Genomic DNA, 21,094 nt, shown 5'->3' with positions numbered 1-21,094 from the left:
ACTTTTAGAGAGCTGTAATTGGTTTCAAAATGCCCTCTTTTGAAATAAAACCGCAACTGTGGACTCATTTTCAATTATTTCTTATGATCGGTCACCTTTAAATGTATTAAAACATTAAAAATGAACTAAAACAGCTTAAAATGTTTATTTTCAAGTGTCAGTAAATACTGTTAAGTCCAAAATTAAAAGTGCTTAACTTTCATAGAGCTGTACCTATTATCTTTAAGCTTTATCTTTTCCTTAAGAGATTTCTTCATTTCTTCATTCGTTGGTTTTTTTAATCATTTCCATGGTCAGTCATTTTCAATTTTTTGCCAAATTTAAATTTTTAATTTAAAAAAAAATCCAAATCTGAAAGCTTTTAGTTTAAATGCGTTTAATCTATAAAAAAATAAAATAAAGATAAAAATAAATAAATAAATAATTTAAAAAAAAAGATATACACTCCTGCTGGGTTTAAAGTTTTTGTGATCAAAACTTATCTTAAAGTAAAAAGCTTTTGAGCATCAAAAAGGCTTTTAAAAACCTTTCGTGGATAGTAGATTTTAAAAGGAACCCTGAGTAAAAGCAGTAAAAAAGGCTTTTTTTATTCTTAAAAACTTCAAAGAAACTTAAAGGTACCTAAAATTACTTTGTGTTTATTTGAGGACAACGTCCACAAAATCTGTTGTTAGAAGTATTGTTTCCAATTAAAATCAGATAAGATGTTTATCTAAATTTGGTATATATATATTTTTTTTGTTTGTTAAATTTCTGTCTTACTCCAGGTTGTAAAAACTTAATCTTTTTCTGATATTTCTATTTTTTTTTAAAGGGAAAAAAACATCTTAAATAAAAGTCTTGAGCTTTCAGAAAATTTATGTTTAGGTTAATTTTCCTGGCTTTGGAGGTTAATCGCTTCTGTTCAGGCTCTCTGATTGGTTGGTTCAGGGCGGAGCTGACTAGGATCCCGAGTGGGTAAAACACTAATCATTGATGAGAAACTTGTACAAACAAACTTTAATGAAACACAGCTATCTTTTACAGATTAAACTTGAGAAATGACTGTGACTCAATGAGAGTTACTGAAAAGTATTTGATTTCAGGCTCTTCAGCTGATGAATGACTCACCTCTCTTTAACTGAATGAGCTGATAACTGAGCGCAGAGAAAGATAAATACAGACGAGAACAATCACAAAGCTGTCAGTGTTTGGAGTTCGTCCTGTCAGAAGCATCGTCTCTGACTCGCTGACAGAGTTCATATTTTTCTGACAGACTCTCTTTGGTCCGGCGGTGAGTTTTATTTTAATCCCTCTCTCTGAATAAAGCCCATTAGCAGCTGCTCTTTGTCTGCGCTGAGATGAAGCTGAATGTGTCAGACGGGGAGGAACATGAATTAAACATCGGTGAGAGACGGAGAGTTATGAGCGGTGTCCGGTCTAATAAGGCTGAGAATTAACAGCAGAGAGTCTGAACGCAGAGTGACACACACACGTCCGTCTTCATCTCTCTGAGGGGCCGCAATCAAACACAGCTTCTTTAAGACCATAAAAGAGTCAAGTGTTGTCAAAAGACTCCTGATTTCTCACAGGAAGTGAAAAAAAATCTACAAATACAGAAGAGAAACTATTCCACACAGATTTCAAACCTTTTCAATGCTTATTGTCGTACAAAATACAGTTATCTACTGTTTTAATCACTTTTAAAAAAAGAAGAAGAGGGTCATTTCTGTGTCATTTAGTTTTTTTTAGCGTAAAATGTACATTTAAAAACTGATAAACTCTAATAATGTCAAAAGTCTTTCACACCGTACTCATATAATGCATGAGTTTTCTGTGTTTCTCAACCTTTCTTACTTTATCAGAATCCCCATTAGCACTGACTATACGCCCTGGGCTCCACTACGCTCACAAACCTACACACCAACAAAAATAAAACCTTAGAAACAAAACAAAACAAAACCATAAAGGATAAAAAGCTCTCCTTAAAGGCATAGAGTCTAAAAATAAAAAATATCAACTTTTACAGGAATAATCCTGCTTAACCGTCTCCTATGGCTCTCTTGATATGTGTGTCAGTGTTTGTCAGCCTCAACCCCTTACTCTGACTGTATGCTGATGTTTTGGTTGTTTCAGGACATTTCTGGGCAGACAGTAAGTGTGTTTACCTCAGCCAATCACAGCGCACCTAGGGGCTGTTTAAATCACATTTTTATAACGGTTTTAGGGTGAAACGCAAAAGTATTGTTGCATTTCGGCCTCGTGTTTACATGGAAATGGCGTACTAGCCGACCTAAAACGCAAACCAGAGGTCAACCGATATGGGTTTTTTGGGGGCCGATGCAGATGCCGATGCTTTCCAAATTTGGGCAGCCGATGCCGATATTTCCAATTTGATATTCAGGCCGATTGTTAAATAAATATATATTTATCACATTTTTGTGAAACGCAGCAATTTCTGAGCAACTCAAAGAAATTTATTACAACAAGTCGTGTCCAGTCCTCTGAACATTTATTCAGCTTTCAAAACAATGAAATATTTTGTCTGAGTAAACACACAATGTAACAAGCATTAGTAAACATTCACACTCTTCTTAAAATTTCAAAAAAGAAATTTAAACTTATTAATATAATTTGAACAAAAGTATGTAATGTATCCAAGTGGTTCCACAAGTTTGAGGTGCTCATCTTTTTTGTGCCTGATCAAAATTGCTTCATTTTATACAACGGATCAAAAATCGGCTTTTTAAAAGAAAATACGGCCGACGGCCGATAGAGACAAATGTCAAAATATCGGCCCGATATATCGGCCGGCCGATATATCGGTCTACCTCTAACGCAAACTTTTGAAAACACTCTCCATGGTGGAATTTTTCCGAAACGCTGCAGCCGTGTAAATGGTAAGCCGGCATTTTCATTGGAAACACTGACGTCACACTCCAATCTGCGCGAGCGCATACAGCAGGACAACAGTACCGATGTTACGATCATAGCGGACTATTATGTTGTGCTTGTGCTGCTCAATCTGCTGAACCTGCTGAGTATCTTTCAACAAATTGAGCATCTGTTGCTGCACTTCTGCTCTTAGCATTCACCAATACACCAGATGATTGGCCCAACTCTACTTCAGTGGAAATCTACCAAAAGCGCCAACTACAGGCCTGACTTGCTTACTACAGAGTTTTCAGTCCCTCAGCATTCCCATTTAAATGCAGATTTTTTTTTTTACTGTGTTTTAGTGATTTTGGATGGAACGTTGTGAAATCAGAATCAGAATCAAGTTTTATTGCAGTACATTTGCACATACAAGGAATTTTACTTGGTGTGTTGGTGCAACAACTAACAAGAAAATAATACAGATAATACAATACATTACTCGCTGTATATTCTTTAAAATAGAATAGAATATAGGCAAGGCAAGGCAAGTTTATTTCTATAGCACATTTCAGCAATGCAATTCAAAGTGCTTTACAGGCAGAACAAATTATAGAAAACAATTAAAATTCAATTAAAAATGAGATCAATTAAAAAGATACAACAAAACAAACAACAAAAGACAAACAAACAAAAGATTAAAATAGATTTTAAAACAGATTTGAAAAACAGATTATAAGATAAAAACAGATTTAAAGATAAAATTTACAGTGCAAAATTAAAGACAATATATTTAAATGATATTAAAATGAACTGTTAAAATGCTCTAATAAAAGGCAGCTGTAAAAAGGTGAGTCTTCAACCTGGATTTAAATGAGCTTAGAGTTTCAGCAGAGCTAAGAGTTTCAGCAGAAACTATAGAGAATATAGAGAAAGTTAAGATATAGAATATACAAATATACAAAAAAATAATAATAATGAGAAACAGAGGATACAGGGTGCAATGTGGAGCTGTGCAATTTAAAGTTCAGTGGGTGTTCATGTAACGCAAAAACGGAGCCCCAGTGCACAAGTGACTTTGCATGTTGATGATCAGGAGTGGAAGAAGCTAATCAGGGCAGCTACGCTAACGGACGTAGCACAGTGGAAGCAAACCTCAGCAATAAAGACAAAGAGTGACACGAGTTAGCTTTCTGCGAACCAAGTATGTGTCAAAAACCCGTGATTAGCTTGTGCTAACATGCTAAGTCAGGTGCACGGCTCTCGAGTCTCTCCCACGCAGAAATGTGATGCTGCAGGTGGTTGCTAGGCTAGTGACTGTGTTCAACATTAACAGTTCACAATCCAAAAACTGATAGCAGCAGTGTGCATCTACTCTGAAATGTACAGCAATTCCTGATTATTTTCATTTTTTTAATCCAAACAGGGATTTTAAAAAAAGAGTTTGTGTTAAGTAAAAGGAGACAGTTGGTCTAGTTATCGAAAATAATTTGTGAAAATCTTTGTCCTCACTTCATTCCAGCTTTCAAGTGTACAAGCAGAAAGTTATTTTTGCAAATTAAGCAGGCAAAAAACAAGAAATTTCTGTTTAAAGTATGAGCAAATGTATTATTCATGTCCAGTGTGAGCAAAATTTTTGCTTGTTACAGAAGAGGTTGGAAATAACCTCTGTAATCAACAGAATAAATTTTCCTCCTTAAAAATCCACAGCATTTATTTAGATAACACATCTTAAAAGTTGAGATTGTATAAAGAGTTGATTTCATCGATTATGTTTCCTTAAAACTGAGTTAAAACTGTTTTAAATTCCAAATAATTGAGTTTCAAACACCGAACCGAAAATATGTTGAAAAGAAATTCAAAAATTATCATTTTCATCTAAGTTTGTGACACAACTGGAATATTTTCAGTAATTAACGGTTAAAGAGCAGAACAATCAGACTGAAAGTGGTATTTAGTCCTTTTCAAGGGCATGAATTTTAAAACCGAGCTAACAAATGACTAAATTAGAGGACAAAACGGGTCAATTGACTGCAGTAATGAGCAAAATAGAAGAATGTCGTGTAATCAATCTGAAAACACGACACCAACCAGGCGGCGTGTTGTGATTAATTCGGCACATTTTAGATCGTGTGCACACATCCAGATATTTTCACACACGGACCGCAGGATTTATCTCATGTGAGGAAACAGGTGAAGGGAGCAAGTCAGAGAAATACGCCTTCGTTATGTCTCCGTGTTGCTTCTCTTATAGGTCAAACAGGAGATGTTCCCTGGGAGGGGTGAAAGACACGAGCCTGAGGATTCAGCAGAGAGACCAAATGAGGGAGGAGGATCAAATTCTGCAACGGAGAGCGGTGATGTAATTCAGCTTTCCTCCGAGCAGTGCAGAGAGAAGTTTCTATTATCAGTGCTTTGCTTCAAAAAGGGAATAAAGACAGGAATAAAGCTGTAAAAATAACATTTGGATTCAGATTCAGGAAATGCATCAGTCTGTTGTGGCCTGTATTTGTTTTTCAGCATCAACTAGCATTGTTTTCGGAAAATGTCCAATCAGAATCAAGTTTTTAACATAGCTAGTCGTAGTATGCTGCTTTCCCCTCTGCAACAGACATCATTTCATGTTTATAAATGAGTGACCATCTAGGTCAGCCCTATGGCGTCCCTCAGGGCTCAATGCTTGGTCCCCCCCATTTGGCCTTTCCATCGGATCCTGAGTCACCACACTGCCAGACATAAACACTGGAGGAAATGAAGTCCAGTTATTGTTCAAATATCAAGATGGATGGATTGTCACCACATCCTACATTACCTAAAAATGAGGCCAAAATTCCTCCTTGATGGAAACTCAGACACTGATGAGTCAAATCAAGCAGAACAGTCCATATGGAAGTCCAGCCAGAACCCACTGTTGACGTCCACTTGCTGTCATAAAGTGGTTGGACAACAAGCCAGTTGTCAAGGTATCCTCTTTCTCTGGCACTGAACCTCAGGACACATTCAGGGGGTGGTCGAAGGAAAGCAAAAGTTTTATCCAGGTGTTGAAAACAAATGTGATGTGCATGTTCTTTGTTTTTCTAGGCATTTAAAAAAATATTCAATCAATTACAGGAATTTTAATTAATCTAATTAATCACATTTTAATCGCATAACTGTTTAAGGTACCTAAATAAAGAATCTGAATTTTAGGACATTTCAAAATTGTAGAGCATGACTAATCAAATGAATACATGAAGATGACAAGATTTGTGAATCCACATTTTTTTCAACTGGCCAATATCAAAATGTCTGTGTTTGCTGCCATTGATGTACATAGATGTCAATTTGATTGCAACTGTTTACTGAGTCTATTGAAGTAATCTATGTTTTTCAGCTGGGGGAGACGGGTCAGGCGAAGCTTGTCAATCAAAATCCTGCTTGTAAACTTCTTTGGGTGAGAGCTCAGCATGGATATGAGGAGAAGATGTGAGATGACAGAGACATAAGCTGCGTTTCTATTACACTTCTTCACAAAATAAAAGCGGCATTTCGGGAGTTTCAATAAAGAACAATTTTGCCTTGCTGGTGTTTCCATGATAACCAGAATTGCGCACAACCTGAGTAAAGTAAAACATTATGCCCGTTCGGACGCTGCACTCATGATGATGTCGATTCTTTAACATTAGTGTTTTTATTCACTGCTCAAACTGTTGGTCTTGATCACGCTAACTGAAAACAGGCAGGAACAAAACACTGAGGACGCGGTCACACTGGCCAATCGTGCCGTGCCTAAGCACGCTTCAGCCGTAAAGCACGTTTGGAATGGCCAGTATGACCGCAACTGTACCGTGCTCAAGCACGATTCCCTTCCGTGCTTCGGCACGCTTCGAAGAGGTGGGCTTCGGCACGGTTTACTTCATGCACGAGCACAAGCACGCGGACAGCGCGTGCGATCCATTATGTATAATCACCGCGAGCGCATCCCTCGACAATCATTTTAAATGAAGCAGGGTGTTAGAGGGCTGTTTCGGGCAAAAACGACTTAATATAAGTCTAAAAGTCTCTAAAGTTGTAGCAGTGCTCTCTGTGTCTCATTGTGTTGACTCTGAAGAGATCGCTCTTCATGTAAACAGATGCTTCACAATGACGTAGGCGGGCCGTGCGCGTGTGTGATACCTGCTAAAGTCTGGTTGACATAGGGGTAGTGTGACCGCCGGCCGTACTCTCCAGCTGGGGAACAGCGCTGCAGGGGGGCAATCGTGCTTAGGCATGGCACGTTTTGGATGACCAGTGTGACCGCGCTCTGAATGAAGATCATCATCTCCAGCTCACATACTCTCACTCACGCACACAGACCTCCACCCCTCCCTCCTGCTGCTCTCTGGCCCACTCACAGCCGTCCTGCCAGAGTCCATTTGTGTGGCAGTGGACACGTATAAGGAGGTGAGGGAGGTGCGTTGCTATGACAACGTGATGTTTTTGCAAAAAAGGTGTTTCCATTGCACTTTTGCTAGAAACTTCAGTATCCAAACTTCTGAAAAACCACCTCATGAGAGCGTAAAAACTTTTTATCAAAATTTGAGAGGTTTTTTCGGAAATGTGGCGTTTCCAGTACCACTTTTTTATTTTTACGTTTTGCGCAATTCTAGGTGTAATGGAAACACATATATTTTGACTCTGCAAGTCAGAAAAGTTCAGGCAGCTCACGCTCCAACTGAGGATGTGTCGCGATCGTTCAGAGAGTAAGAGCGGCGCCATCATGAGAAAAGACGATGGAGATCATGGAGAGGATCAAAGGATGGAGCGCTGAGATGAACGTGATCAAAAAAAGTGCGTTTTGTCAGTTCTTTGGATCAAAAACAGTCCACTCTTCTTAGGTAGCTCTGAAAATGACTGGCAGCCAATGACTTAATCTTAAGTTAATTTTGATAACTAGATAGATAGATAGATAGATAGATAGATAGATAGATAGATAGATAGATAGATAGATAGATAGATAGATAGATAGATAGATAGATAGATAGATAGATAGATAGATAGATCGGAAAAATATACCAACAGTTTTTTTTATTATTCAGACAGTCATATTCTTGTTTTTCTCTTAATGTGGTTCAGTCAGGAACACTCTTGTCATGGATTTTAACCATTTACTGCCAAATGGATACAGTTTGAATTGGCGTTAAAGCTCTGCTTTTCAAAGTACTCCCTGGGTTAGCCGAGCAGCCTGCTCCAGCTTTCCAGGGAGTGCATAGCAAAACCCCAACACGTATAAACAGATTATACAGATTAATAAGGATACATACAGATCAATAGGATACATACATAGAGTCTTAAAAGATGGAGGCTGGGGTGGAGGAGGAATTATCAAGACAGCAGTTAGTTAGACAGGCGCTGTGATTGGTTGAGAGGGGTTAGCGGTTCAACATCAGCCTGTCAGCTGATCAGCTGACCTGAGAAAAATAGCTCTTTCTTTATCTCAAAAAAGTTATGGTAATTCCAAGATTACTTTATAGATAATTCAGAATGATAGAGATTTTTTTCTGTTTGTTTAATCCAGAAAGATGAGGAAACATTTTCTTTCTTTTCTTTGGATAAACAGTTTCTTGCAAGCCCAAGATCTTTTTTTTTTTTTGTAATCCAGAAAAACAGCAGAATTTGTTTCATATATGAAAGAAACATGAATTCATTCTTTTTCATACTCCTTCAGATGTTAAGCGTAAAGTCACATTTGGCAGAATAAAGCAAATAAAGGAGCACTGTGTCTTTTCTGTCTCTAATGACTCGTTGGGATGAGTTCCTGAGATAAAAACAGGCAAACAGGAGATGAATCAGGGTTTTAGGTGTTTTGTGAGAGTCAGAATCAGCTGATAACCTCCCTGTGTCATCAGCTGATTCTTCTTTTGTGAAAGGACGAAGAAGAGTCAGACATTTCAGCTGCTCTGTCTTTTCTTACACCTGTTTGAGTGACAGACAGGTACCTCTCTGTTTCTCCCTCCCTCCGTCGGTTCATGTGGGCCTCGGCAGCATCTGTGTCATCATTAGTATCATAACCCCTGTAAATATGCATCTTCCTCCAGTGTTTCTCTCTGACTGATCACATACATTATGGATGCTCCGCAGGCCTCTCTCCTTCCTCCTCCTCCTCCTCCTCCTCCTCCTACTCATGCTCTCCCTCTTTCTCTCTCACCACCTTTTATGACAAATGCATTTTTTCCCCCTCGGTTTCCTCCCACATTGGATCCACGGTGCTTCACTGCCACCAAGTGGCGGCAGGTTTTACGCCCCTGGTGTGCGACGTGATTCTTCCTCTCCATCTCTCTGAGCTCTGGTTGTTTCTTATCTTACAAACTAAAGCTGTGAAGTCTGAGTTTTCTGCTTCATAATGATACTTAAATAACATTATGGTGGAAATTTTGCACTGGAAAATCACCTTCAAGGGATAAAACCCCTATGAACATATTGATCTATGTTTACTTTATGTAGCAGCTTAAAATGCGTTGGTATGCTGATGTTCAGCCTTGACTTTAGGAAGAACTGTGAAATATTGTGATGCTAAAAACATCTAGGTTCAATAAAATCACCTGCTTTTTAGAGACCTAAAGCTTTAATCATGTAAGAAAAGGGACTGAATATCACAGTTTTAAATCCTCAAGCCTATTACATTTTGTTTTTAACATTTTTGTTTTCTTGTATCGACCGTATAATAAAAAACAGCTTCTTCCTTGCCTGAAAACATATAGTACTGTGGTAATTCTAAAGCCCAGCCCTGAGAAGATAAAGGCACAGAAGCCTCTGCATCGTTTCTGCAGCCTCACTTGGAAAACTCAGCTTTGGATTTGCTCCCGTGGTGATATCAGGATTTCATTTGCATTGACAGACATTTAGAGGTCCCATATCCTCCTCCTTTTCTGCAGTTTAATATGGATCATTGATGTCTTCATGAAATAGTAGTAACATGTTTTGGTCCAAAAAGCCAATAAATCAAGCACAGCAGCATTGTTTCCAGGCTCTCATAGCCCCTCTGTTCAGAACGCTCTGATTTAGTGGGCGTGGCCTTCATATGTAAATGAGCCACCGCTGATACCGCCCCGCTCTTCCACGTCACTGAGAGCGGGGCCACGAGCTCCGAGTGCACAATGTTTAGAAAACAGCGAAGCTCCTTTACCGTAACATTACAGGCTAAAACAACAGGCTAACCGCAGCTAAAGTTAGCATCCTGAAGCTAACACAGAAACAGGGGAGACACTGAGGAAAAGCTCTTCCATCTGCTCCACAGCACACAGCATTTAAAATACTCACATTTCCAGGGTCCCAGGTTTGTTGGAGGATGGTTGGTAATGCACCTGGATTCAGGACCAGTCTATTCTCTAGCCCTCTGTTAGCCCTCCATCCAAAGTTGGAAAAGCAGTCGGCCGTGAAGTGACTAGCTCACACATGCACAGTTTTACTGAGTGTAGCTGGAACATTTCCTTGATAAATGAACTCTCGCCACTTAGCCTTGACTTCTTCCGAGATGGGAAGCTTGTGCATGGAACTATGTGGCTGTTTACAGCCAAAAACCGAGCAGTGATGGCTCTTCAACTTTGGCATTCTCCTCCCCGCTGCTGGAGAGATTTCTCCCCAGCAGCAGGGAGGGGGTTCGAGGGTATCTGCTCCAGTGGACCAATCAGGTCAGACTTGCTCCTGATTGGTCAAAAAAGAGAATTGCTGACGTCAGCAAATCCCCAAAATCCAAACAGCTCGTTTTAGATTAGGATTTTCCTTTCACAATCACTACTAAGTACAGTTTTTCTCATTAAATATCACGTTTTGTGGGCTGGAAGGAAAGCCAAAGACCCACAAATTTCACTAAAAGACTTAAAGTGATTTTTGCGTAAAATGGGACCTTTAAGTTTGGGTGTTTTTCTGCCTCTGCATTTGTCCACAGAATCCTTTTGGGAAACTTTCAGGCAGCAAATCACTATTAAAGTGTCCTCAGATCTAGCATTCTGTTTGTTTGCACTTCATAAACAGAAAACAAAACAGCTTTTAGAGTTAAAAACAGTTTAACTGTAACACTTTAATCCTGGATGTTGGATTTGTTAATGCACCATTAGCGCTGATATGTGAAACAAGCGTTTTAGCGACGTCCCTCCAACCATCTGCTGCTTAATTCAGGTTTGATAATGAAGTAAAGATGTATTTAGGTGACTTGTTATCCAATCTTTGTAAACACAGCTCTTTTAGGCTATGGTAACTGGAGGGACAGGAATAAAAGGAGAAAATGGGCCAAAACAACAGGTCAGGTCAAGTTACATTAGGATGTGGATGAAAAACAAAAAGCAGTCTGTGTTTCTAAGTTTTATAAATCCAAACTGTTTGATAGAGGAGTTTTTACTTCAGTTTCTCAAAAGATGAAAACTCAAACTAAAATGTTTCCTAACCTTATTTTTGTTGGGGATCTTTGAGGTTCAAGCATCTTTTGAGCTGAAACACAAATCTTTAACTGAACCTAACCACCAGGTTTCTACCAAAACATGACCAAAGTGACTCCCTGTGTGTTAAAACTGTGATGAAAAGGAAGGCGTTTGGTTGGATTGAGGAAAAAAAGATCACGGTTTCAGCTAAGATAATAGATTGAATTTTGATTCGACACGGGGGATGAACCACAGCTTTGAGGGTGAAAGAGATGAATTAAGTGAATTGATGCAGGAGGAGCAGATCTACGGTTAGTCATGACCCGACAAGCGACACCTTTATTTTCATTCAATGGAGAGAAGAGGGAGGGAGACAGAGCTGAATGAACTAAACCCTGAAAGTTGCAAAGTTTTAATTAAACTGGTGGATTTCCAATCAACAGAAAGTGGGCTCCATCATGGAGGTGACGCCAGCTCTCTGCTCTTCAGATCTGTGTTTAGTCAGAGTTAAAAAAGGTCACACACCTGCTGCGTTCTCTGCTGGAAAATCAACGTTTTTTATTGGATCTCTCACCTTTAAACTCCGACTCCCATCATGCCTCTGTGCGTGTGTTCTGCTGTTGACAGAGCATTAGAAAAGCCAACTTCATTTGTTTTTTTATTTATTATAATTTATTTATTTCCTCCTCCTGCACGGCTGTAAACATAAATCAGAGCCAGCCAGCGCAGCGCTCGTATAAATGTCAGGACAGACAGCCGAGCTCATAAACCTCTAATTTGATCTTTATTCAGCGGGGACACGGCGTGAATAAAAGCTCACACACTAAATCATCATTCTCTGCTCTCTGTCAACACCACTCACACACACATCCATCCGCCTGTCTCCTTGGGCCCCGCCCACAGCGCCTCGTTAGGCAGCGCCGCCTGTGATTGGCCGCCTTGGCCTCCTAAGTCATTAAGAGTTCAGTTAAAAGAGCGAAAGAGATTTTTCCTCATTAGAAAGGATTAAAGCCTGATGTGAAACATTTTTAAAGTTAATCATGATGTAATTCAAACAATTTACTTTAAATGATGGATTCACAAACTTTATTAAATTATTATCAAACGTGCCAATTTAAGACCGGCTTCATTATTCTGACTTTAATTGGACAGATGAAGGTTTGATAGAAGATTTTCTGCACTGTCCTCCTCCTTCTCCTTTTTTCTTACCTTTTGCTCTAAATCCTTCTTCTTTCTTCTTTTCTCAGGTCCTCAACGCTTCTCTCTTCTCATCCTCTTCTTCGACATCTCCTCCTCCCTCTTGTTACTTTTTATTTATCTCTTCATCCTTTACTTTCTGACTGCTTCTTTTCTTCTTCAGATATGCTTCTCTGGCTCTTTCCTCTGGAATAGAATAGAATTTTATTGTCATTGTAACAAGTACAATGAAATTGAAGTCACAGCGGCAATCAAGAAAACAAAAGTAAGAAAGTGTATAGAAAGTGCAAAAAGGTCCATAAGAAAATAGATGCTGACAGCCCGTCCATCATACCCCAGTTCAGCCAGTCTCCACCTCCACAGGGTCCAGGACTGAGCCTCCTCAGTCATGCTCCATCTCTGTCTCCTGCATCCCGTCCGCCCACAGCAGGCAAAGCTCCCCCAACACAGCCCCGGAGTCCTATGTCAGCTCTGTTAGCCATGTCTGTGAAAAGCATGATGCTACTCTGCCCTCTGGTATTCCCTCTGTTGCTGGGTTAGCACAGCTAGCTCGTCCATCTTATATGAGATTGATCTTACGTTCCCAATAACGATGGATGGAAGGACAGGTCCATGTCGTCACTTCTTAGCTCACACCTGAGAACCAGCACATCGTCCTCACCTCCATCTCCTCACCCCGTGGGGGAACATCCGGCCTTGCACCAATTAGCATTGACATGCTACAGGCTGCTAACACCTGATTTCACATGTAAACAATGCAGCCATGGTAACATGTGGGATTTCCAGACAAACACAGGAGAAAAAGTAGTAAAAATATCACTGAAACCACAAAAAGTTTGGTGTCCATGACCAGCAAACGAGTCAAACAAAGTAATGATCCACTCCAAATACAAAGATGACGAAAAAAGAGACGAAAAATCACAAGAAACGGAAAAAGAAGAGAGAGCTGCTGCAAAAGGCAGCTACAGCCAACAGGACAGCGCCTAGAAACTCCCCTCTTTAACATCTCTCCTCCTCTTCTTTATTTTCGTAATCTTAGCTCTTTATCCCCAACCTGTCTTCCTTTCATCTTTTCCTTCTTTCTTTCTCTTTCAGCTCCTAATCTTCCTTACCTTCCTTGTGCTTCTCTTTTCTGTAGCTTCCTCTTCTCTAACATCTCCTCATCTTTGTCTCTTTCTTCCTATCCTTAAAATTTCTCACAAATGCCTTTCTTTTCTTTTCCCCTCATGCCTCTTATCTTTTCCTTTCTTCTTCAACATCATTTATCTTTTTTTCATGCTCTATCTGACTCTAAATCTTCCTCTTTTTTAGACCCTACCCCTCCTTGTCTCCCTCTTCTTGCTGGCCTCTTCTTTTGCATCTCTCTCTTTTTCCTCTTTCTTCTTCATATTCTGCATCTTTCTCTCTTTTTTATCATTTCTTTCCCTCTGTCAGCTTTCATTTTCCTGTCAGGATAAACAGCTACTGTAGATCTGACTGGTGGAGTTTTACTGACACCTACTGGCTCTCTGTGGAACAGCACCTGATGCAGCGTGACCATAATGAGCTGTACCGAAACAAAAATGCTGTTTGTTCAATGAAAGTATTTATTTATTTATTTTAGCAGTATGTCCTTTCTCAGATGAAACAGAATAAAATCTGATGGCAGAGTTAGAAAACAACATAATGCCAATAAACAACACAAATAAAAGAGAATAATGAGTACCTGCTGGAGGCAGAGGAACGCAGAAGATCTCTCTGAGGTGGAAAAGGCCAGAAAAACAATCTGAAAGAGAAAAGTAAATGACTTGTTTTTTAATTGCTCAAAAACATAATGAAGATATAGTTAAAGAAAGTGCTTTCTGTTTCCAATTCTGGATGTTCAGACTGAGTGTGTGCAGATTTTCAAACCTCCACATATTCATTTGTTGTAGAAATCCCTGAATCTGTCAGAAAACGTATCAAAATGCTCTGTTCTGAAAAAAGCACCAGATCTTCACCAGAGATCACGGAGGGCAGGGCCTCAAACACCAAGGTCTGCCCATAGCCCCGCCCCCTACAGGCCTCCAGAGTGCTGACCAATCAGAAAGAAGGGGGTTTGTAGAGTGGGGAGCTTTAAGGCTGTTATTCTTTCTGCACAAATGTGACACATGAGGCTTTTATGCTTCTGTTGGTGTCCATTCCCAAACTGCAGGGGGCGGTGTATTACAAACATACATCTATTAGAGTACCAAACGAGAGTCGAAAAGAAGTTTGCTGTTGTCAACAACATGGCATACCTGTCCCAGAGATTTTTCCAGGTTCTTTTAACCGATTTCTCTTCTCTGCCGAGAGTGGCCGCAATTTCACGCCATGAATTATTTACCACCCTGTTTTCACAGTGATCTCTGTGTGAAGAGTCATACAGATGCCTGCAATTCTGTACTTTGACCACTAGGAGATCCCGTTCTTCCGCCATCTTGTTCACATGTCTCCATCTGGCCAGTTAGAAATTTCTGAGTGTGGGCAGTGCAGAAATTTTCCACGTGAAAGGGACCACATGAGGGGGCTTGGGTGCGAAAATGACGTAAGGAACGATGCATGAAGCTGTACGGACCTATGGACCCGTCAAGCATAAATCAGCCTTTAAAGAGACAGCAGCCTGAAGAAAGTGTTTCAGGCAGAGGCTGAAATAAGGGTCTACTGAAACACCAGGGAGGTAAAAACAGGGATTTTTCTGAGCTATAAGTCATGAGCAGGTACTCAAGAGGCACCAGAAAAAGAAAAAAAAAAAAGTAAAAAAAAAAAAAAAAAAAAAGAAGAAAGAAAAAATAATAATACCCCTCTTTAAAATCTGTACATGCAACTGTAAGCTTACCACCTTGTGTTTATACTGTGTGTCTTTGTTGCTCCAGAGAAGTCAACATCAACAGTGACTGAGCTTCCCCTCCAAGATTTGGTCAAATCATAGAAAATCTGGATCAGAGAGAACTCTTGGAGTTTTTCGTTAAACCACAAAGAAATGTAGTAATGTAACATCAGTGAACTGGCTTTATCCACCGTGCTCAATAAGAAACCAGAACCCTGCGCCCTGTTTACCACAGACATGAACAGGTCAGCATGACTCCAGTCCAAGTGGGGGTCATATTTAATTCTTTCATTACCAAAAAGACAAAACTGACTCATTCTTCTTGCTGTTTACTCCTATTTTAGTGATTCATCACTCAGCTAAGGTGGTTATCAGTCAGAAACCAGGGTAAGACGTACACGTGGCGCAGTATCTCATTTTCATTTGGGTTCGTTCTCCTGGTGTTTCAACACCCAAATGAAGGGTTATACCAGTTTTGGAACTTGTGATATGACATGAACGTACAGGAACATAAGTGTTGGCAAATACAATAGAATGGAATAGAACTTTACTGTCATTGTAACAAGTAAAACTAAATTAAAGTTACAGCAGCAATCAAGAAAACAAAAGTAAGAAAGTGTATAGAAAGTGCGAAAAGCTCCATAAGAAAATAGATGCTGACAGCTTGTCCATCATTCTCCAGTTCAGCCTGCCTCCACCTCCACAGGGTCCAGGACTGAGCTTCTTAAGTAGTCTGTTTAGTCTCTGTCTCCTGGATCCTGTCTGCTCACAGCAGGTGAAGCTCTTCCAATGTGGTGTTAGTGTCTGGTGTTAGCTCTGTTAGCCATGTCTGTGAATAGCATGATGCTACTCTGCCTTCTGGTATTCCCTCTGTTGCTGGGTTAGCACAGCTAGCTCATCCATCTTATATGAGATTGATCTTACGTTCCCAATAACGATGGATGGAAGAACAGTTCGATGTTGTCACTTCTTAGCTCACACCTGAGAACCAGCACATCGTCATCACCTCCTTCTCCTCACCCCGTGGGGAAACATCCGGTCTTGCACCAATTAGCATTGACATGCTACAGGCTGCTAACAGCTGAGTTCACATGTAAACAATGCAGCCATGGCTACATGTAGGATCTCCAGACAAACACAGGAGAAAAGTAGTAAAAATATCACTGAAGACAAAAACAGTTTGGTGTCCATGACCAACAAATGAGCCATACAAAGTAATGATCCACTGCAAATACAAAGATTATGGAAAAAAGACGAAAAAATTACAAGAAACAGACAAAGAAGAGAGAGCTGCTGCAAAAGGCAGCCATAGCCAAAAGGGCGGTGCCTGGCAACCAAAATCCAGATTTAGAAGCGTTGATTTGGCTTGGTGGTTATATTATGTGCCTCATCTGTAGAATGTACAGCTCCCAAACAAAACTTGCCTGAAAAAAGTCTTTCTTTTCCATATCAAGATGATGTTTTAGTTTTTTAATAACTATGAAACAGACAGACTGGAAGGCACAAATCTCTTGGTAGAAAGTTGATTCACTACCAGAATAAGAACAAAAGAAAAAGGCAGATTGATCTTCCAAATGTGATGATTATTTTTTACTTTTGCTGACTTCTCTTCACTTGCTTGCTTTTAAACTTTAAGCTGTTTGGTCTCATTGAGGTCTTCAAAATCAGCCCTCTTTTGAAAAAAAAGCTAAAAATGACAGAGAATCTGCAGTAAAACAGACTAATTAATGTTTCATTTCCATAGAGTCCTCCGACCGCAACGACAGAAATGTTTAAATCAGACTCTCCTGTCGACGTTTGTCAGAGAGCGCTGAACCGTCTCAGGTTTTAACCCATGTTTTCTGATGTGACACCTCTGCGGTTTAGACGACTAAACGCAGCTGAAGTTTGATCCTTTTATGGGGAGAGGAGTTCAAAGTTTGTGTTCTTTCAGCTCTGGATCAGAAAGGTTTGTGGGAGGTGAAGTATCATGTGAGGAGCCTTTCAGATCCAGCCTGAACAGAATATGTAAAAATGTAAATCTGCTCTGTGCTGGAAGTTTCCGCTCGCTGATGAAACTGCAGTTATGAACGGAGGTCGCTGCTCAACAAAGTGGCACAATTTAATTTGTGTGGCAGAACTGCACGGCTGCGATAGACTCAGTAATGAAACCTCTCAGCTTTAAGTTCTGTCTACTTTATATTCACAAAGGGAAACGAGCGAGGCAGCCATTGTGGAGACATGCAAATACACTGATCTCTTTAATACGGCCTTCACCCAATCGGGCGCTGACTTTGACAAGCAGAACAAATGCCCCGCCAGCACAAACATGTGCAGGTCAGGAGGAGCGGCGCTGATGGCCGAGGCAGAATTCAACTTTCTTTATCCTCTTTTCAACGCCGGCGGTCACATTCTGCCTGTTCGCTAACTGTTAAATTAGTCATCTGAGATTAGAGACGGCTTAAGGAAGAAAGTTTGCTCGGAAAAGTTGATAAAGCTCGGCAACTTTATGTAAACCCGACATATGCAAAAACAAAATGTGAGGAAGAGTTTGGCTTTGATGAGGAGACTCTGATGTTTCTGAACTTCTCTGTACGAAAAACTGAATCCCGTGCCTTTCTCTTGAGAGAATTTAATTTAAATTCATTAATTTCATCAGCCTAAAAAAGTCTCCTCAGCTTCAGTTACTCTGTACTTCTTGTGCAGCCAAACTTAAGCAATAAAACACATTGTTTGCAGTCTGATTAACAGCTGCTGAAATGAAATTCCTCCAAAGAAGTGACTAAAAGTTTCTTTTATTTCAGCTTTGATACAATGTACATTTCTCCGTCTGTTATCGGGAATTGTTTAAAAAAAAACTACAAACGTCCTTTCTTATAATTCCCTTTCTCCAGTAAAAAAAATAATTGGTAGCAGACATATTTACATTTCAAAGTAAGAAAATAAAGATGTTTTATGTACAGAGTAAACAATCCTCAGCTGATCCTCCTGCTTCCTCAGTGTTCAGGTGAGTTTCCTTCAATACACTTTGGACCTAAAGAGACAAAAACAGATCTATAAATGAAGATATTTTCACTAAGCTGAGGATTTCTGCCCCAGACGAGAATTTGTTTTACCTTGAGAAAGCAGACACAGACAGCAGTCCGAGCAAGAACTCCAGGGCGTAGAAGCAGAGCAGGATGGCGTTTAGGATGAACTCCAGCCTCAGGACGAAGGTCTGCAGCAGCAGGTAGTAAACAGCCAGCGCGGCGCAAGGGAAGAGGATGAAGAGAGATGCGCACGAGGCCAGAGAGCGCTCGCACAGGTTCCCCTTAGAACCTGAGAGAGGAGGCGAGGTCCATGCTGAGGTTATAACTGTCTTTTTCATGAGATCTGGTTCTCCTACTGGACAAGGTGCTCTGTTTTCTCTTTGGATACCCAGAACAGGATTCAGGAACCATGGAGGATTCAAAGAGGCATTTACAAGATACTAACTACCTGCTCAAATTTGTGGATTTCTTCTCTTAAAAGAAAAACATAGGTTAAGCTCTCCTTTTAAGCCATATATTCACAGGTCAACAGTTTAAGGTCCTTGTAAATAAAGGTTTCAAAACTGCTGTCTAAGATAAAGAGTTTTGTAAACCCTGTTCTGTCGTTACATGGATGGCAACACAGGAGTTTTGAGAAACACTGACACATCTGCATGTATCGTTGCCGGTTGTTGTGAATAAACATAAAACACTCAATCGTTTTTATTTCTCTGCTTTGTGAAAATTTAAAAAAATGCTGACTGCACTTACTGCTCACTCAAGAAAACCTGGCAAGTTTATGAAGGTGTTTTCTATTGTTTTTCAAAACAGAGAGAAGAAAAATCTGCTTTCAGAAATGGTCATACAGGCGTGGACTTTTGGAGTAATAGACAAAAAAACAAGAAACAACACATGCAGGAAGAGCTTAGTGTAGATGAGATCTTGTAATGTGAAGCTGTAGTTAGAAAAGTGACTAACAGAACAGAGGAAATGTTGCGTTTTCAGATTATTCTGCTCACCGTAAAAGATCCTGAGAATCTCTAGAGCGAGGAAGAGCAGCAGCAGAACCACATCCAGAACCAGATTATCAGATGGGTAGGGGAGAATAATCCCTGAGAAGAGGAATTAAACAAATGTTGAGGTTATCAGTGCATGTGCAGCTTGAAGCATTCAATCAGCCCTGGTATGCTGACGGAGATAAAATATCCCTATTCTATTTGTTGTTTGTGTCAATCGAGACATTTTGCATTCAGCCTTTAAAATGAATGCAATACCACCGTTCATCCAGGAGATGTCACTATACCTGCTGAGAAAATGCCCTGAAACATGAACACTTCATTCAGAGTGTTTGAAGATAGCTTTAGATCTGTTCTTGGAAACGTGTGGATGAGATTAAGAGTCTCGCTGACCTTTATAAATGAACATCAGCACCTCAGCCAGGTAGAAAGCAGCAAAGTACCAGCTGTTCAGGAAGAAGAGGACCTGAAGAGGAGTGGACGACAGCTGAAGAGACAGGGTCAAGGACAACAGAGTGGGACATGTGTCTCTCATACATTTACACACATTTAAAGACACTTTTCACAAGTGTGATGCAAAGGATACGATTGGTTGGCCTCCTGTAGAGAAAAAAGGAAGAAAAATGAGATATTAAGACGATTGAAAATGAATACTATAGATGAAGTTTAAAAAATTAGGAGTTAAATTATGACGAAACTAACCCCGGGTGTGACTTCAGACTGCTCATTGAAAATCCCAATGAGGACTAAATTTACATACAAAGACTATAATCTATATGAAAGTTCACAGAGGATTCTGTATTTAGTTAAAACAAGAAGAGCTATTCTCACATCTTCACGAATCGGTAGGCGCCTATACCTTTAAGGACAAACTGATAAATTCAACTCAATTGCTCAAAGATATTAACCATCTAACAGAAACAAAACTTAACGTGACTCCCTTTCTGACGTTGCTTTTGCTCTGAATTACCGCTGTTATGTTTGTTTTAACGTTTTACAACAGTGAGCAATTTTGAGGATTTTAACGGTAGCGGAAGTTACAACGGTTTTTTTGTCCAGCTGTTGAAGTTACGCCCCTTAACGTTTACTTATCAGAGTTTGATTAAACCCGTGAACACGCATTGAACACCCTTATCCACGTTATATTTGGGGAAATGATGAAAACGAATGAGTCTTACCAGGCGCCATGTTTGATCACCATGGAAACAGCTTGGAAGGAAGTTCTTCCTCGTGTTTAATTGAGGGAGGTTGATTTGACCTGCTGCCACCTAGAGGGTATTTGTGATACTACTTCAATTTCTGCTTATTTGTTACCTTCTCCTCTACAGCTTCATTTTTTTTTAATCAAAATTTATTCTTAAGTATTTTTCCATACATTTGGAATGTAAAGCAATATTCTATACATTAGATAAATTATTAAAAATGAAATAAAACAAAAATAAAAACTGATGTAACCACAATGTACTCACAATGTACATGAAGGTCATTCTTGATGTTTTTATTGTGAGCGTGTAATTTTGATTTTCATTTATATGTGTGTATGAACAAAGATAAGAAAGAGAGAAAAAAAAGCTTGTGAACTTAGCATGAGATGTAAATGAGGAACAGGCATATAGAATATTGAAAAATATAGGATAAACAAACTGACATTAAGACAAGATGACAAAACACTTGGGCTGTGTGATTGATAAAGACTGGAAAAAGAGAAGAGTGAATTATCATAGAATTATTTATTAAAATAAAAGTTAACTTCTTAAAAAAATCAATAGAGACTATATCAAACAGCGCAATAATTAACTTAAATAAAATCATGTGAAGTTTTACAACTACTTGTACCAT

The 21,094-nt window shown here is 39.6% G+C and overlaps 1 protein-coding gene across 2 annotated transcripts; it reads right to left on the bottom strand.

The window, feature by feature from the left end:
* Positions 1 to 18,022: 18,022 nt before the first annotated feature.
* tmem216 (transmembrane protein 216) lies at positions 18,023 to 20,488 on the bottom strand. Of its 2 annotated transcripts, XM_074674563.1 has the most exons (6): positions 20,434 to 20,488; positions 19,842 to 19,855; positions 19,649 to 19,742; positions 19,259 to 19,351; positions 18,348 to 18,549; positions 18,023 to 18,265 (listed from the first exon to the last, which is right to left on the bottom strand). In XM_074674563.1, exons 1-6 carry the CDS (start codon positions 20,441 to 20,443, stop codon positions 18,250 to 18,252), a joined length of 429 nt encoding a protein of 142 aa, XP_074530664.1. In that variant the 5' UTR covers positions 20,444 to 20,488; the 3' UTR covers positions 18,023 to 18,249. The 2 variants fall into 2 exon arrangements, with proteins under 2 accessions (XP_074530664.1, XP_074530665.1); XM_074674564.1 differs by lacking the exon at positions 18,023 to 18,265 and having other exon boundaries at positions 18,344 to 18,549.
* Positions 20,489 to 21,094: the final 606 nt, after the last annotated feature.

The sequence above is a fragment of the Halichoeres trimaculatus genome, unplaced genomic scaffold (genome assembly GCF_033239565.1).
Source record: "Halichoeres trimaculatus isolate MK-OKI-2021-1 unplaced genomic scaffold, fHalTri1.1 fHalTri1_scaffold_7, whole genome shotgun sequence".
NCBI lineage: Eukaryota > Metazoa > Chordata > Actinopteri > Labriformes > Labridae > Halichoeres > Halichoeres trimaculatus.
This window is presented reverse-complemented; position numbering and strand designations above follow the sequence as displayed.